The sequence below is a fragment of the Ambystoma mexicanum genome, chromosome 7p, assembly GCF_040938575.1.
Source record: "Ambystoma mexicanum isolate Mex_15411 chromosome 7p, UKY_AmexF1_1, whole genome shotgun sequence".
Lineage (NCBI taxonomy): Eukaryota > Metazoa > Chordata > Amphibia > Caudata > Ambystomatidae > Ambystoma > Ambystoma mexicanum.
In genome coordinates, this window is record NC_090939.1 from 900,770,230 (window position 1) to 900,789,371 (window position 19,142).

Here is a 19,142-nt window from a genome sequence, read left to right on the forward strand (position 1 = left end):
GACATGTGACTAGAGGACTGAGGAATGCCTAGTATAAGTGGTGGAATGCATACAATCTGTCTGATTGAACATAGGAAAATAAGCAACAATGTTGTGGCAAGGTGACACTTCAAGGGCAACTGGGGTGCTGTTGGGCTAGATGTCTACTGTTGGCAGAAGGGATACTGCAATGGCCAATTGCAGCTGTGCAGGATGTATTGCATGAAGCACATGGCTGACACATTCGACTCAGGCGCACACACTCTCACCTGGCACACAAACAGATGCCCTCACACACACACCATGCACATGGATGACACACACATGCATGGGCACTCACCGGACAATGCCTCGTAATCAGGCAGATCTCCCACGCCTTGGATCTGTTCCTCCGTGACGTAGGTCCCAGCGACTGACTCATGTGGAGTGAGTTCCATGTCTTCTACTGGAGACCCACCTCCAGTCACTAGAGTTGCGGCATGACTTGAGGCCAGCTTCTTCTTTGCCCTGCGCTTTAGGTCATTCCAGCGCTTGTAGCAATCATTGGCTGTGCGCCTCACGATTCCAAGGGCACTTACGATGTCCGCAACGGTCTGCCAGTGTGCCTGGCGTTGTGCAGGTGTGGTCTTTGATCCTGCAACAATGACCATCTCGTTATCATGTCCGGACACATACTCGACAAGTGCATTCAGTTCGTCATCCGTGAAGCTGGGCTTCCTCGACGGACCGGACTGTGTAGCCGTGTCTGGGGCATCAGCCTGTGCCGGACGAGCACTCTTCCTCTTCCGCTTGGAAGGTGGTGGTGATCCTGAGTGTCCTGCGCCGCTCTGGACACTAGGGGCAGGAGCCCTGGTGGGCTCTGTATCAGGTGTGTGGGATTGCACACTCAGCATAGGAGTTGGTGCAGGCATTGGCTCAAGTGTAATGGTGTCATGGGGAATGTCAGCAGAATGGACTAGGACGGACACTGTCCTGGCTGGGTGTGTGAGAGCTGGGGTGGATGGAGCCGCAGCTGCCCCTGCAGCCTCTCCGCCCTGCCTACTTGGGGCAGCAGATGACCTTGCTGCCCCAGATCCACGTGGCATGATGGCATCAACGTGCACCAGCGCACGTGTGGTAGCCCTGCTGACCTGGAAGTCAGCCATGGAGTCAGCCAGGTGTGGTGCCACAATGGGCTGGTCCAACAAGGGCTGAGCATGGATGGTGTCAGCCACATCAGCCTCAACGGGAGGGGGGGAGGGGGGGGAGAGGGGGGGGATAATGGGTGCCCTTGACTGGTCCTCCGCACATGGGGGGACAGGCTCACCCTGCAAGTTACGACCACGTCCCCTACCGGATCCACCACGGCCACCACTTGTGGCTCTTCCACCTTTGCCACCCTTACGGAATCCTCGCCTCCCAGCCATGGCACTGATATTAATGTGCGTATGGGAGTGGCTGTAGACTATAGTCCTGGGCAATTGGGGGTCAAAGGGGTTGGGTACCAGATGGTAATTGTACCCTAGTGCTCTAGCAAGGCTGATTGTAACCCCTGGGGAAAGATGACGGGTCACGCAACGCACAGGAGGCCCAAAAAAGGGAGATGACGTGCATGCAACCCCTCCTAGACCACGTGTGCAGAAAGAAAAACCTGCACTACGCTGTGGCACCCAGTAACACAAGAATGAACGTATGCGTGTCACACGCAGCCTAGAATGACCTCTGAAGGGGTAGGCTACACACGGGGCAAGCACAGAAGTTAGATATGTGCGTGACTCACCGTCTGCCAGGTAAAAGAGCGTGAAAAATGAGCGCGTTTGGTTGGCAACACCCCCGCCAAAAGAATATATGTACACTGTCTGAGGAGACAGGACAACAGTAGAAGGGGACACTGTTTGAGGGAACAGGCCCAGGTAAACCAGTACGAGAGAAAAAAGAGAAAAAGCTGTCAGAGGTAACAGGGAGTACGAACTGGAAACGCCGTGAAGTAAATCGCGTGTGAAACGACAAGAAGTACAGAATTCACCCACTCGCTCTCCACGAAAAGCACGTACAAGGAAATGGTGTTCTACACGTACCTTATATACAGGCCCACACGTACAGCGTCACTTACGCGGCGTGTACGTGCTAGGCCCATTTTCACCAATCACACGCTTTGTCACTTCTGCGTGTAGATCCATTTTCACCAATCACACGCTTTGTCACTTCTGCGTGTAGATCCATATTCACCAAAAACACGCTTTGTCACTTCTGCGTGTAGGTCCATTTTAACCATTTACACGCCTTGTGACTTCTGCGTGTAGGTCTATTTTCTCCAATCACACGCTTTGACACTCGGACGTGTCACGCAACATTTTCCTGCACGTGCACGTGACTTCATGGACGCGCATATGCTGTTGATGGGTTTACGCGCTAAGGGCCTTTCTTCGATTCACACGCAGACGTGTGGGATTTTCACGTGCAAAATCACTCCCTATCAGGCTGTCCACGCGTTCACACACGAAAGACCACGCTCCTGCCCAGGAGGCCAAATTACTGCCCCCCAGAGCCCTGAGCACGCTCCCACCTGCCATCTACTGCTGCCTGACTGCCTGCTGGCCACGTGCCCTGCCATTTGCTGCCTGCACATCAGCCAGGGGTGCTGTTGCTGTGACCACCCCTGCTGGAACCAAAGGCTCCCGACTGTCACCCCACAGCCCAGCACCAGGACCCAGTTGCCCACCCACTCCTGCCTCTGGGGTTGCCATATCGGGCACTACGACATCTGGCACCAGTGGCAACCCCCGGCCAAGGAGGCAGAGGGGCACCAGCTTCAGTGCCAGGGAAGTTGTTGTCCTGGTGGAGCATGTCGTGGGGCAGTATGATGCCCTCTTCGGAAGGTTGCGCGCCGATGGACGTCGTGACTGCCATCAACGCGGAGGAGGTGGCAGTCCGCGACTACTAATGTGTCAGGAAGCACTGGGAGGACTTCAGGTCCAGCACCCTCAACAAGGCCCGGCGCCTCATGATGGCAGCAGATGCTAAGGGGCGGGCTGGGCCACTTGTCGGAAGATCAGATGTGGGTCCTGGAACGCATATCCCCTGCGCTCCACATCCATGTCCTTGAGAAGCAGACCCGTCTGGAGTCGAGCGGTAAGTGTACATGCATACTGATAGTAAGTTGTGCGTGTGGTGGTGTGCCAGGAGTGTGCAGGTTGAACATGTATTTTTATGTGGCCAAGTAGGGGGGGTGTACAGGGCTGTAAGGGTGACACATGCGAGGGGTCTCATGTGTGACACATGGATGGTGCTTGTGTGTGTGGGCTTGCATGGCACAGGATGTGGAGGAATGATTGTCAGGTGTGACATGGATGTCGATGGAGACACTGCGACAGTTGGCGGAGGTGTACACATGCATGCAGGTTTGGTGTTGTGTGTGCATGTGTAGTGTACTCCCTATGTTGCATGTGATGTGTGGATGACCTTTGGCTGCACATGCTGTTGTATGTGAATGGATGGTGCTGGCTGTTGCATCATGGCTGTGGTATGGCTCATGTGTGCAAGTTGAAATGACATGTGTGTTGGGGATTGTGATGCCATGTCTGAGGTTTACCTATGCCACTCATGTATAACTGTCATGTGTGTATGAGTCCATTTTACAGTGCCCTGATGCCTGTGTTTTCTTTCTCCCTGTCTGCACCGTCAACTGATGAAGAGGACGGAGCAGGTGCTGTGGAGCACAGCGGCAGGGGTCGCACCACCAGCCGGAGACGCAAGGGCCAGATCCCCTCCCAAGTTGTGATCTCGTCGGGGAGTGAGGAATCTGGTGCCGCGTCCCAGGCCGCAGCTGGCAAGGGGAGGTCCAAGAGGCGGAGGTCGGAGTTGGACTCCTCAGCAGCAGAAGAGGCAGCTGGGACCCCACAGGGCCCAACGAGGGAAGATGGCACGGAGTCATCCAGGTTGGTGGGGTGTATGGTGGTGGGTGCCCCTGCACTGCTGGGGGGTGGGGGTGGTGGGAGACATGGGTGGGGGCCTGGTGGAGGATGCCCCTGGTGGCTGGGGGGTGGGGGTGATAGGGGACATGAGTGGGGGCCTGGTGGAGGCTGCCCCTGCACTGCTGGGGGGTGGGGTGGTGGGAGACATGGGTGCGGGCCTGGTGGAGGATGCCCCTGGTGGCTGGGGGGTGGGGGTGGTGGGAGACATGAGTGGGGGCCTGGTGGAGGCTGCCCCTGCACTGCTGGGGGGTGGGGTGGTGGGAGACATGGGTGGGGGCCTGGTGGAGGCTGCCCCTGCACTGCTGGGGGGTGGGGTGGTGGGAGACATGGGTGCGGGCCTGGTGGTGGGTGCCCCTGGAGGCTGGGGGGTGGGGGTGGTGGGAGACATGAGTGGGGGCCTGGTGGTGGGTGCCCCTGCACTGCTGGGGGGTGGGGGTGGTGGGAGACATGGGTGGGGCCTGGTGGAGGCTGCCCCTGCACTGCTGGGGGGTGGGGTGGTGGGAGACATGGGTTCGGGCCTGGTGGAGGATGCCCCTGGTGGCTGGGGGGTGGGGGTGGTGGGAGACATGAGTGGGGGCCTGGTGGAGGCTGCCCCTGCACTGCTGGGGGGTGGGGTGGTGGGAGACATGGGTGGGGGCCTGGTGGAGGCTGCCCCTGCACTGCTGGGGGGTGGGGTGGTGGGAGACATGGGTGGGGGCCTGGTGGAGGCTGCCCCTGCACTGCTGGGGGGTGGGGGTGGTGGGAGACATGAGTGGGGGCCTGGTGGTGGGTGCCCCTGCACTGCTGGGGGGTGGGGGTGGTGGGAGACATGGGTGGGGGCCTGGTGGAGGCTGCCCCTGCACTGCTGGGGGGTGGGGTGGTGGGAGACATGGGTGCGGGCCTGGTGGTGGGTGCCCCTGGTGGCTGGGGGGTGGGGGTGGTGGGAGACATGAGTGGGGGCCTGGTGGTGGGTGCCCCTGGTGGCTGGGGGGTGGGGGTGATAGGGGACATGGGTGGGGGCCTGGTGGAGGGTGCCCCTGCACTGCTGGGGGGTGGGGGTGCAGGGGGACATGAGCAGGTGTGCAGGGTAGTCCCCTGTGGTGTGGGCGGCCTGCAGGGGCCGTGGAGGGTGTACAGGGTACACCTGTGAGGACCCACCCAGCCTAATCGCGTGTTTAACTTCCCATGCACCCCTGTAATACACGTACCCAGCCAAATTGCGTGTGATAATTCCCGCGCACCCCTGTAATACACGTACCTGGCCAAATCGCGTGTGATTATTCCCGTGCACCCCTGTAATACACGTACCCAGCCAAATCGCGTGTAAAACTTCCCGTATACCCCTGTAATAGACGTACCCAGCCAAATCGCGTGTGATAATTGCCGCGTACCCCTGTAATACACGTGCCCTGGCTAATCGCATGTAAAACTTCACGCGTACCCCTGTAATACACGTACCCTGGCCAATCGCGTGTTGAACTTCCCGCGTACCCCTGTAATACACGTACCCTGGCTAATCGCGTGTAAAACTTCCCGCGTACCCCTGATATGAACGTTACCCGCTTTGCGTTCCTTGTTTGGCAGCCCTGTAAACTGGTCCAAGGTTAGCGCAGCCCTTTGCGATGATTTTGCGATTTTGATGGCTTTTCCTTGCGCGAGGGCGTTCTTGGGGGCGTTACTGGCGCTGCTGCAGGGTCGCTGCGATACTCTGCGCCACGGCTGGTTTGGGAGCCTAGAATCCATGAATACGCTGTGCGCGGAAATCGGTTTTAGCGCACGTGCCTGGCGCAGACAATCGCACGCGGACACTCTGCGCCAGACGCTTGCGACACTTTTCTGCGAAATTCTATGAATTACCCTGTTAATCTCACAGATATATAAACTACTGAGCACTCCTGTTACCGTACCAAAGTTCTCATGTTGAGGCTTAACATAACTACCTAGGGCAGGCGATGGGTGCTGATGTTGGGAAGATGATAAACAGAGATGTCCACAACTCCTCAATGTGTACCCAACATAAAGAATCTTGAAACATAATCCTCAGATGGTATTGTGTTCCAGACCAGGAGAATACATTTGGTATAGGTGAATCTGGGTTATGCTGGAGTGGATATAGAGGTGACAGCACTTTTCTGTGGCAATGGCCCAAACTGGTGAGGTTCTGTTCTCAGGTCCTCGATAAAATAAGGAGTATTACTGGGGCTTATATGGCTGTGGCACTGGAGGGGTTCCTACTGCGAAAACTTAAGCGAATTCCAACTTCTTTGATACATTTCCTAACAAAGGCTTTGCTGGCAGCACATCTGCTCATAGCCCGCACCTGGACATCCATGAGGGTCCCAGATTTGCACAACGGGCATATACAAATGTGGTTCATCATCACCAGTAATGAAAAGCTATCACTCTCAAAGACAACTTACAAAAATGATTTGCTATATCGGTGATGTAGGAAGTTTGTGAAGAAGCTCCAGTAAAGACTATACATGGCCCACTCAACTGAGAATGCTGGGTCTCTAACTTTCAATGTGATCATATCCTCCTCAAGTACCGTTTATGCAAGATCTCTTGAAAGCAATGTAAATATGCATAACACATTGAGTGACAAAATAAAATACAGTGTATTTCCTTCCTCCCGGAAACTTTGTGTCGGGTGTGGAGGGGTAGTTTATTAATGTTAATAATGATGGTTGTTCTCCTCTTCAGACTGAAGACATGTGTTTTGGGAGGGAGAAGCCTAACACTGTATACTGGATATGAATATTGGCTAAAATGCAATACGAGTACTACATTTTAAAAATGGTACATGTGGCTGGATATTAGTGCAGTAATTTCTTAAATTGGCTAAATGCCACCCTTAGGACAATCCTTAGTAAAAAAATAAAAAAAAACTCTTAAACCGCTTTCACGTTGAAGCAGGCTTTATTAACAAAAAACATGAAATGCAGTTGAGAACACCTTTCAGCAATTCAGATGCATCGATAGTGTTTTCCACCAATGATTGGTATGCAATGAAACACATTTAAATTTTGTGAGGCATTTCTCACGTGTTACATTTGAGTCGTTGGCCAGAATGGTTTTACTTACCCAGGTCAATTTAGAAAAAGAATTGTGAGAAATCCATTGGTGTACAAAAAATAATCTACAATTTCCTAGCATGTTTGACCAGGGTAAAAGCAAATCTTTTGAGCACAGCAGGTATCTCTACATGGCCGTGCAGCATCATTTTTCTTTACAGCACTATAACGATACAGAACACTAAATGAAACAACATCATACCAGAAAACAGAACTCAAAATCTCACTTTAGCGTATACAACTGTACCTGTGTGTACTCTATTTTCTTCATGCATACAGTATATTTTATTTGATTTTCAGAATATGTACCTGTAAATCTCCAGGGTACATTTTACCAGCATGGCCACAGAAGTCTTCATGGGCCATTGACCCTCCATCCAAAAGATAAGATACCTGCAAATTAAAAGGAAATCTGAAAAAAGTATATAATTTGCAGCTCTCAGCATGGTCATTTAAAATTGCATAGAAAGAAGAAATAATAAGCCTAAAATGAACAACATGCAAACCACATATGCAAACATATCTCATAATATAGAGCTGGGCAACAGCAAGTAATGTTTAGAGAATGTATGATGTGTTTATCACATTGCTGCTTCGCAGGCTTTGGGATGCTTGTCTGCTAGGTGTAGTCCCATCAAACTCATGTGTAGCTAACGAATATGATTCAGAGCATGTTTCACATCTAGATCTAGTTTACTCAGATCTAAAGTCGTACAAATAAGAAAAAAGACATCTAAAGTCGTACAAATAAGAAAAAAGACAGACGCATATTTTTGGTTTACATGGAAATCAGAAAAGATCTATCCTCATCTGCCAACATCACAGTGTCATTTCTGCTTCTTACATAGAGCTTTTGGGGCTGATTCATGGAATTATTTGCGCCGAAAAACAGAGATGGGTGCGCCATTTTGCCCGCAAATCCCTGTTTAACAAATGGGGATTTGCGGGCAGAATGGCACACAAATCCCCATTTTTCGGCGCAAATAATTCCATGAATCAGCCCCTTAATCACTCCTCTTAAATTACATAAACCCAACCACAGTGTTGATGGGAATTGTTGGTCATGCAGGACCCACCCAGGCTCTTTAAAGCACATGTTTTCTATGTTTGCGTTCTGACAAGATGTATGGAAACATTTGAAAAGGCATCTTCAAAATCAATTTTACATTGTCGTTTACAAATATCTTATTGGGCTCTGTTGCTTCAGAAAGGGAGACAATTAACCAGTTGTTCATTTTATTAGATCTCTTCATTGCCACTGCCTTACAGCCACAGGAAGAAACTACTATTGTTACTGCCTCGTTTAAAGAGATAATAAATGTCTCTTTTAATGTGCATGAATAACTAAGTGCAAAGAGGTATTACAAAAACAGTTCTACAGTTAAAACACTCCCATTGACAATAGATTGCTAGTGAATAGACCCAACCCTCAACGAACAATGGACACGGAAGTCTGCTGTGCTGTGACCAATGGAGACAAAAGGAAGTAGATGAGATACTGGGAAGCGGGGAGAGGGAGGGTGGGATTGGGAATCGGTTGGATTGGTTGGTTACAGATGTTCAAGTATGTGGAGGGATTGGTATTGGGGGGTTAGGGAGGGCGGGGGAAGTTGTGGAACTGTTATAATGAAATGCCAATAAAGTGTGTTGAAATAAAACAAACATTGTGTTCCATATACTACATGCAGATCAAAGCATTACTTTAATGGGGTCAGGGAATATTTGCTAATTCCGAGTATATAAACAACGCATGTTCTACATTTCAATGAAAGCCAAAACCATTATTTGGAAAAAAGGTGTACAACATGAGTACAAGTTAGTCCTACAGGAAAACCGCAACATTTTTAGTTGGAAGAAGAGACTAACAGACTCCGAGAGCAAAAACAAGTGCCACTTAAAAAGTTTCTTCCAGGTCAACACTAACATCCCAAGGTTCCTTGCGTTAAAACAGTTTGAGTGATAAAACAGCAACACAGCCTTTAAGTGCCTACAAGGAAGCATTATTTTCCTAGATGGGAACAAATTCAGAAGGCCCAAAAAAAAATTCTTACTTATTTCAGGGTATCAAATTATGATTCGATGAGCATGAGCTAAAACCAGCTCCTGGCTGTCAGCTACCACCAGGAGCTAACCTTTGGGAACCAGGAGCAAGTACACAGAGCACTTTCAATCTACCTTTCACAGGAGATGCACACTAAACTTTTTCCCTGTCATGTCAGTTCCAATATGTTTAAATGTGTACTAGATGTGTCCCAACTCTTGTTTAGTAACATTCTCAAATACTCAAAGTTAATGTCACAAATGCATGTTGGTAAGGCACTAGCTGGCTCTCGGAGCCAAACGTAGCTTCTGGTAGGTGTTGGTTCCAAGTTAACAAGGCTCTACTATGCTAAAGGCAGGAGCTAAATAGCTCCCAGCAATTTTGAACCCTGTATCTTTCAATGAAAAATGCATGTTTAGTTTGTTCGCTTGGGCCCCAACAGCCAACAAATAGGGCCTGCAACACTACACCTCATTAACAGAGCTGACCTTGTAAGAAGCAAATGGAAACATGATCTAGAGCCAATTTCAAGCATCACCATCGTTATTTCATCAAAAGCCATAAAAGCATGTATGCAACACACATTTCAATTAAATAAAAATCCAATGTACAAAAAAACAATTTTGCCATTGTAAAATATGAAACTAAATACTGAAATTTCAAAACTCCTGCACGTTTCCACTTATTGAGACAGATCGCCTAAAGAACACGCCAACTCTCAGAGATGGTTCAACGATTTGTAATAACATTTTTTGCAGGGCGCCAAGGGCCCTCTCTCACTCTCTCACCTAGAAGTTCAGTTTCCTCCCTAAGCCAGGTGTCCTTAAATATATAGCGTGCTGACACCTACTGTCCAATGTTCAGACTTTGCTATGTGGGAGGGCCTAACGGCAATCACCTTATCTGTCTAATCTCCCCCAAGGACTACCTAGACTAGAGCTGCTCTATCTTGATGTTAGTTGTATAGGGCTTTTGAGAGTTGCCTTTCAGACACGCAAGCCTCACTCTTCTCACTGGCCAGATGTTCCTCTCCCTGTCACCTGCTACTATTCTACCCTCCTCCTGCTACCCTCCTCCTTCCAATTCTACCCCACCTTCTCTCCTAGTATTTCCCCACTCTGACCCTCTAATGTCTCTCTTGCTCTATATCCTCTGCCTCCACCGTCCAATGTTACTCCTACTCCCTTCTGCCTCTCTCCACTCGACTACTACTCTCCCATCTCCACTCCACAGCACTATGTGACAAGACCAGTAGCCTGGCCTGTCAAAAGGGAGCGGTAACCCCTCTCAGATGGGGGTTGGGAGGTCTATCGGGTAGAGATCCAGAGATAGTCCTATCTCTGAGGGGGATGGTGGCAGTGGAGAGGGCCCAAATTCTTGTCTCCCCGTGCCAGAATACTTCTGTGACGTCTAGCTTTTTCTCAGGAAACACCTCTAGAGACAAGACGCTTGTCCAGTCTTTTTCTATCTTTCCTAGAAAGCCAACAGCAATGCAAGAAACCATCAAAAAGCATCACAGAGAAAGTCTCTGTAGAGTGCCCTACAGTAGAGGTCCCTGAACCTGACCACCAAGCAGCAGTTCCCCAATCTCCGGTGCTGTCCTCATGACTGAGAGAGACCGACGGAGAGAGGAACAAAAACACAAGGCCTGCACACGGCAGAGAGAACACTTGCACAGTGCAGCCAGATGATAGCAGCAGGCATGCCCAGCCACCACAAGCTACCCTAGACGCCCAGCGACTTGTGGAGGAACCAAAACCCATCACCCATTTGGAACTTACAGGCCGGCACCCCAAATATAGCTGCTAAACCGAACAGAGGCATTTTACTTTGCCGGACAGCATGGCTGTTCAACAGTGGCCCTGTGTGACAAAAGTGGGCGCTATTTCTAACTTTACATGACACATCAGCGCCCCAGGTTGGGGAAGAGCAGGTCAGTTTGGCCAAAGTGGACCAATCCCAGTAAGGATAAATATCAGGGAGCAACTGGAAGCAGGAAGTGGGAATTATCAGGGTGAGTTCAGAGGAGGTGAACGAATCAAGGAACCAGCAGGAGGGAGGAAGGAGCAACATAGTGAGGAGGCAATTTCTGAAGGAGGTGAGGTATTGGCTAGTGCAATGGGCTGCAACCTTAGGCTCGCAAGACGTTTTGGACTACGATTCCCGAGATACCTCAGCACTGACTACAATGCCTCGGGCTGATGGAAGTTGTAGTCCAAAACATTTGGAGAGCCAAATGTTGCAATCCCCTAGGCTAGTGCGGGAAAGCAGTGCTGTTCTGTGAGTGTGCGTGTGAAGAGTGAGTTTAAAAAGATTAGCGTAAGAGTAGTTGTGACATGGATGGTACTGAGTGAAACTAGGGTGTTTCAGTAGTTGGCGGGAGGAAGGACTAGTAGTGTGGAGGAGGGTGCAGCAGTGAGGAGGAGGCAGCAGTGAGGAGGAGGGCAGCAGTGCGGGAAAGAGGCAGCAGTGAGGAGGAGGGGTAGCAGTGCTTAGGAGAGGGCAGCAGTGTGCTGGAGAGTGTAAGAGTGCAGAGGAGTGCATAGCAGTGTGGAGGAGGGCTTAGTGGTGGGGAGGAGGGCGTAGTGATGCAGAGGAGGGCGTAGTGGTACAGAGGAGGGCGTAGTGGTGCGATGGAGGAAGTGGTGTGGATGAAGAAGAAGTGGTGCGGAGGAGGAAGAAGTGGTGCGGAGGAGGAGCCAGAAGGAGTGCAGAGGAGGAAGAAGGGGTGCGGAGGAGGAAGAAGTGCTGCCGAGGAGGGAGTGAGTGGACGCAAGGCCTGGAGTATGAACCATCAGAGGGCTAGATGATTAGAGGGAGGGAGGCGAAGGGAGTAAGAAGAAAGAGTAGAAAAGTGCGAGTGAAAGAAAGAGGACTAAATCCAACCAGGTAGCTTTAAGGCACCATTCTCATATCTGAGTAGTACACTAACGAATGGATAAAGTAGGGAAAGGTAGGAAATCCCTGTAAGAGTTTACAGGGATGAGGCATTGTGCATTAAGGTTCATCCCAACTTGTCAAAGACAGAACAAGACAGAAGGGGTCACCCTTCTGTATATACTAACCTGGGGTCAGGGATGCCTGGATTAGGGAGGAGGTTCGACACAAGAGGAGAGAGAGGGACCGACCTAAGGGCCCAAAAACATTTCAATAATAACATTGAACTGCCTCTGAAATTGGAGGGATTCTTGTGCCACATGAGACAACTAATACTCTCCTCTCCCCATTCCACTACTATTCTGCCATCCTCACTACACTGCCAATCTCCCCTCTACCTTACACAGTCACTCTCTTCTCTACAATACAGGTCTACACTACCACTCCACCCAGCCTCCTATTCACTCAACCTCCTTTCACTCCCTCAGCCACCTTTTACTAACCCTTTACACTTTCTATAACACTTTCACAACAAAGTACCACTTTCTCTCATCTATTACTTTTATCCAAAAGGCCTCCACATTCCAGTTCACCATACTTTCTCCTAATGATCTTTTGGTCTGCCACCTCCACTGAAGTCACCCAAACAATCCACACCTTCCTGTTGCCCATCACATCCTCCCTCTCCTCTCCCACTGGGCCTCTTTCTGTGTCCAATTATGTTCTTACAAGCCTGCCTGAGAGTTGTTACAATGGCACAAGTCTACAAATAGGAGGCTAAGCATTTCCATGTGTGACTGCCTTGCTAAAACAATATAGGCTAAGATTGGAGAGTTTCCCAGTTCATGATACGGGGTCGTGTTGTGTCAAAGTCTGAAGCAAACAGGTAAGCATCTTTCACTCCATTCAGAAGCCACTCCATGGCACATCTGTGACTGCTTGTGAAAAGCTTTGTTGTGACTGTCAGAGCCAAGCTCTATGAAGAAATATTAGACACACCAAACATCACATTTAGATGGGCATAAAACACATAAAATGCGTGCATAAAATCTCAGCTGACTCTGCTGTTCTTGAGCCATATTTATTCATACACATTTCAAGATAAATCACCTTCATATACTTAAGACGCGGACAGATAAACAGAAAAGGTTATAACAATAACCAATTGTATGTTTAAATAAAGGCTTCACACATAAGTGAATTGTATCCAATCAAGATAAGATTCACATCCAAGTTCAAGTTCAAATGTGATAGTTCCTAAACCAGAGAGTATTGCTCTTTCACATTTTATTAATATCTCATCAAATACCGAGCGTGTATAGACCTACTTCACCATAATAACTATAGTTAATGGATCTTTCCAGATCTTGATTAGTCCTTACGTTTTTGGCTATGTATGGGTTATGGTTCATAGAAGGCAAATCACCACCTCCCTGTTTTAAAACATACTAGGGCATTTTAAAACGTTTCAAATTGGGGGGTGCATATTTCCTTAACTGGAATGATTTCAGGGTCACCAACATTTGAATTCTTAGCAAAACGAATTCTAATCTGGTTAGATTCATAGGTGCGTCTCTCAGAACAGCTAAGTTCTTAAGTGGCCAAACCCCCAGAGTAAAGCACCATACATCATGGCTTGTTGAGCTTTCACTATTTATACATCTGTACATCATCACTGTATTGCCAAACAAAGTGAACAATTCTCGTTCACTATGCTACTGCGGTTTAACACTAGTGAACCTTTATTCACCTTTCCTTTCGATTTGACACCTCTGATTAAGCAGATTCCTAAATAATCAAAGTAATCCTCGTCCTCAATACTTTCTCAATCGAGGAACAGATTCAACTTATAGCTAAACTATTTTCTTTTGTAGAACAGACCGCAGCTTTGTTTTTGTGTTCATGTCCAAGCCTTTTGTTTAGCATAATTCAAGAAAGTTATTACGCTTTTTTAGACTTATACAGCTCTTCAAAACCTAACCAGCACCTTCTGCAAATAAAAAAATGCTGGTTGGATCATCATTTAAAACATTTCTTGAATCCACATCCTCCTTCAGCAATTAGCCCTCATCAAAAAGTGTGCAATAACTTCCTTTTGTACTGGAGTCTCATGGAAACCCTCTTTGCGATCTAGAGCATGTATAGGTTGCCTGGAATAGAACAAGATCATGAAATGTTGGTTCTATAATAAGCAATCAGCCATGCTCAGAGTTTGAGAGGCATGGTAAAGAAAACAGCAGATTCCTGCACGATAGCCCAATTGATCTGTATCGGGCGTCCTCTACGAGCAAGTAATCAGTAATTTACCAGACGTAATCCAAAAAGGAGCATACATGAGGCAAGAAGAACACTGTTTATTACGGCTGGGCAAGTGCAAATCAAACAGCACAGTGGAACAGAACTGATTGATGAGAGCTGACAAAACCGCCCACTGTGGTCAGACCTTTTATACAGCGAGTACAATATTTGCATAGTGATAAAAAGTTGGAATTAGTGTTCTGAGTTATCGAGTGCCCCACAAAGCTGATTGGTGGGGCCACATCAGTTCTCTATATAGACATAGGCCAGTTAGAAATTATTGGAGCAAACAGACCTGCCATCCCCTGGTTCATCACCCCCCTTGTGACGCCACATTCCTTCCCGCTCCACCCCACAAATTGATTGTTAATAAGCACTACGTAATCATGCTGACCTCCATAACATTCTTTTTTTGCCATTGGTCAGCACTCATAGGAATAACACGAGACATTCTGAGCTATGGGAAGGGAGACATTCACACAGCATCCCAACAATGAGGGGTCTCATCGAGGACACAGTATACTTGTTGCCTTTTGGCGACAGCAACTCACCTTCTGATTGGCTCTTCCTGGATCGCCCCTTCATCCCACATCCTTCTTCCTGGACCCAAAGGGTGATTTGAAACCACCAATTGCGCTGTGAGTGTACTTCCCCGAACAAATGTTGGTGAATTTAATTACCTTGGTCTCCGCGAGTGCCCGGCAGACTAGCTCACCGACTTTGTATGTATCAGCTGGTTCTGTTCCCAGCGACTGCTGTCTTCTGGGGAACCATCAGCATGAATTAATCTTCCCCCACCCTACTGCCGTGAAGTGCAGCACAATTTTCTATGTGGCCTACCATGCATGGCCTGTCTGGACCATCCCCATGTAATCTACTTACGTGTGGTTTTTACTTAGTTTAGTTTAGTTTATTATTTGTATAGGGCCGCCTGGCCCTAGGGCATCCTGGTGCTTGAATTGAAAACAACATATCAGAATAATACAAAACAATACAAAATGGTCCGTAGAAGGACAATGCATCTGCAGTATTGATATTTGGTGCATTATTAGGCAGGTACAGGTAAGGTACAAGGTATGGCAAACATAAGCCATGTAATAATACTTAATTTGCAAGGTTGCAGGCAATAGGTAAGGTAACAGAATAGTGTTAGGAGTTCATGGCTTCTTTGGTTAGTAACCAGCATTTGGCGCTGTGTCTGAATCTGTGAAAGGAGGGTTCAGATCTGAGATCCAGAGGCAGTGAGTTCCAAAGTTTGGTGGCAAGCACGGGGAAGCTTGAGCCACCTGCTTTTTGGAGTTTGTATCTGGGGATAGTTAGACAGTGTGTTTGCGCTGATCTGGTTGGACGCGGTGGGATGTGGAGTGTGAAATTGTCTGATAGGTATCTGGGTGCTTGGTCGGATAGGCACTTGTGCGTGAGCGAAAGCATTTTATATTCAATTCTCTGAGATATAGATAGCCAGTGGCAGGATCGTCTGGTGTCAAAGATGTGTTTGTGTTTGGATATGTTCAGAGCCGCTCGCAAGGTGTTGTTTTGGATAACTTGCAGCTTGTTAATGTCTTTTTGGCTGGTACCCAGGTGTAGAGCGTTACAATAGTCGACTTTGGAGAGGACTAGCACTCTGGCTAGTGTGATGCAGTTGGTGGGTGAGAGGTACGGTCTACTGGCATTGATGAGCTTGCAGGTGTAAGCAGTGGCGGATGAGATGGCGTTAATCTGTCTTGTCAGTGTGAGGGATGAGTCAAGGTAAATCCCAAGGGTTTTGACGTTAGAGACAGAGATGTTATTTTCGCCGATAGAGAATGTCTGATATAGTTTGTCCAGTTTGTTGAGTCTGGGTTGGGTGCGTAGGAGGAGAAGCTCAGTCTTATCGTCGTTAAGGCAGAGGCCGTGCTTGGCCATCCATTCTTGGATAATGGAGTAGATGTTGTTGAGTACTGAGTTGTCAGTGGAATAGTCGCCTGCTAATGCGATAAGTATTTGCGTGTCATCTGCGTAATTAGTGTAGATGACACCCAAACGGTCCAGTATGTCGAAGAGGGGTTTTGTGAACACATTGTATAGCGTGGCGAAAGGAGACCTGAGGGACACCGCATGTGACTGGGGCTGGTTTGGCAGAGGCTGTAGGATCAAAAACCCTCATGGATCTGTTATTCAAGAAGGACTGGATCTAGGCATTGGCTTTGTCAGAGAATTTGGCTTCTGAGGTTAGATGTTTACAGAGGATGTCGTGGTTGACCAGGTCGAAGGCAGCCGACAAGTCGAGGAGGAGAAGGAGTGCAAGTTTGCCCTTGTCTTTGATGTTGTCCATTTGTGTTTTACGGTCAATCAGTGCAGTCTCGGTGCTGTGTTTGGGACGGAAACCTGATTGTCTGAGTCCTAATAGATTGTATTTCTCGAGGCAGCTCTGTCAAGAATTTTGAGGATGAAGGGGACAGTCGTGATGGGTCTGTAGTTGGTGGGGACACTGGGGTCGAGGGTGGGCTTCTTGAGTAGGGGTAGAACCCAAGAGTCCTTCAGGTTGTTGGGCACTATGCTGGATGTGAACGAATAGTTGATCAGGGAGGTGATGAAAGGAGCAAGATGTTTGGCTGCGTTTTTGATAATAGGTGCCGGGCAAATATTGCCTTGGCACTTGGAAGGTTTCAGTTTCAATTGATTATGTCTTCCACCTCTTTGATGGATATGGTGGAGAACTCAAATAGGTTGTTGTCATCTGCTAGTGGTGAGTGGGTGAGGGGGGTAGGGTTGTCAGCGAAGGTGAGGCTTTCTTTCTTAGTCACAATTTTGGCTTGTAACATGGCAATTTTGCCTAGGAGTGCTTCTTGTATGTTGGTGCACCAAGATATGTCTTTGATGCAAGTATCTGGAGTGGGGGAGGGGGATTTGAGGTCTCTGAGGATGTTAAAGAGCTCTTTGGTATTGGATTTGGCATTGCAGATTCTTTCATTGTACATGTTTTTTTTGTCTGGATTATAGCTGTCTTGTAGATGTTGGAAGCAAGTGCGTACAATGTCTTGTTATTAGTGGAGGGCATTTGTTTCCATGATAATTCAACTTGTCTTTTAGTTTTGCAGAGTATTTTTAGTTCAGGATTGAACCAGGAGTTGAGATGCGTGCGTGGTTTGGCTTTTCGGAGTTTGAGAGGTGCTATGGTGTTTATGGCCTTATGGATGGTTGTGTTGTAGAGCTCTACTAATTCCGTGGGGTTAGTGATGGTGGGTGAGAGGTCGATGATGGGTTGGAGTAGAGGGAGGAGTTTCTCTACTGTGATGTTTTTGCTGTTTCTGGTGAGAGTCGGTGGAGTTTGGGTGCCTTTGTTGATGATAAAGGTGATAAGGTGGTGGTTGGTCCAGGCGCATGGTGTGTTGGAGAGGATGGTGGTATTGCAGTTGAGATCAGCTATCCAATCTAGGATGCAGCCTTTGTTATGCGTGGGTTGCGAGATGTGATGGGTGAGTCCTAGTTCGGAAATGGTGTTGGTGATGGTGTTTGCATTGTCGTCTTTCTGGTTGTTGAAACCTAAATTGAAATCGCCTAGAATGAAGAGTAGGAGAGCTATGTCGTTGTTGGAAGGATAGTATGGGGCCTGGTTGTCGATAGATGAGGTGGGTGGTAATAGTACTTGTGTGGGTTGTAGATAGTTTGATGGTGAGTAGTTCTGCGGATGGGAAAGATTGGTTTTGTATGTGCCTTATGTTGAGGGAGCTTTTAGCAATAATAGCTACATCTCCACCTTTGGTTGGTTGTCTGTCTGCGCGGTAGATTGTATAGTCATTGGGTATGGCTAGCGCTAAAGCGGGGCCGGAGGCTGGGTGGAGCCAGGTCTCGGTGATAGCTATGAAGTCAAATTTGTTGAGGGAGATGATGTCGGCTATATCTAGGGCGCGGGCGACTACGGATCTCGCGTTGATGAGTGCGCTTTGATTGTTTCGGTGGTATGGACTGGTTTTCTGAGGTGGGTGCGAGGTGAGGAGGTGTTGGGGCAGATGGTGGTCCGGTCTATGGGTGGTGTGGGTGAGGTGAATGGCTGGTTTGGGTTTGGAGCTGTTTTTATTGTCTGGCTTTGGAAGGGTCGAATGGAAATGAGTTCTAAGAGGCGGTTGAGTATTAATGAGCCTGTACTGGGATAGGATGTCTTGGTAGTGGTATTCTTGTGGGTATGCGTGCCAGAGATGGAGGTCTGTATTCCTTTTTGGGTTCTGGATGTAATATCTAAGCTGTGAGGCTTGGTGAGGGCTGACTGGAACTGATTTATTTTGAGTAGGAAAGGGGAGGGGCAGGGGATGGGATGGTGTCTTTGGCAAGCTAGTCTGCTAAGGCCATTGGGGTGGGATAGGAAGTATGAGCCAGTGCATGGGATGTCATGAGGGACCACACAGAATGGAAACATCATGATGAAGGTCCAGGTTAACATATCTAAGGTTAGATTGGCCAGGAAGGCTTCGATAACAATGGATCAGGGCTGGGCTTAAAAGGTTATAGCACAGTCATGTGAGATATTGGTACGTAATCAACTAGGATTTTTGGGCACAGTCAAATCAAGTGTAAGGGCATCATCAAGTGAGATGCTAGAGCGCTGCCAAGTAAGATGCTAGTGTGCAATCAGCTAGGCGGAAGTGCAAACACAACTAATATTTTCAGGCAGTAATCAGCTAGGATGCTAGTGCACAGTCAACTAGAACAATAATGCATACACGGTAATGCATACACAACTGAAATTACACAACTGCGATTTTCAGGCAATACTCAGCTAAGATGCTAGTGCACAGTCAACTAGAACGAGAAAACGGTAATCCATACACAGCTCAAATTTTCAGTCAGCAATTAATAACGTGTTAGGGTATAGTTAGGTAAAAGCTGGTAGGTAACTAATTGGGATGCCAACTAAGATGATTAGGGTGCTGGTGCGCAGTTCTATGGAGTGAGGGCTAAATA

General features: G+C 48.3%; 1 protein-coding gene across 5 annotated transcripts in view; it reads right to left on the reverse strand.

Annotated features, from left to right (window-relative positions):
- Positions 1–19,142, reverse strand: part of PIR (pirin) — a 720,875-nt gene that overhangs the window by 476,987 nt on the left and 224,746 nt on the right. For all 5 annotated transcript variants that reach the window (XM_069637176.1, XM_069637175.1, XM_069637179.1 and 2 more), the window contains exon 4: positions 7,295–7,378. In XM_069637176.1, the coding sequence (XP_069493277.1) occupies positions 7,295–7,378 (84 nt within the window). The remainder of the gene's footprint in view (positions 1–7,294; positions 7,379–19,142) is intronic.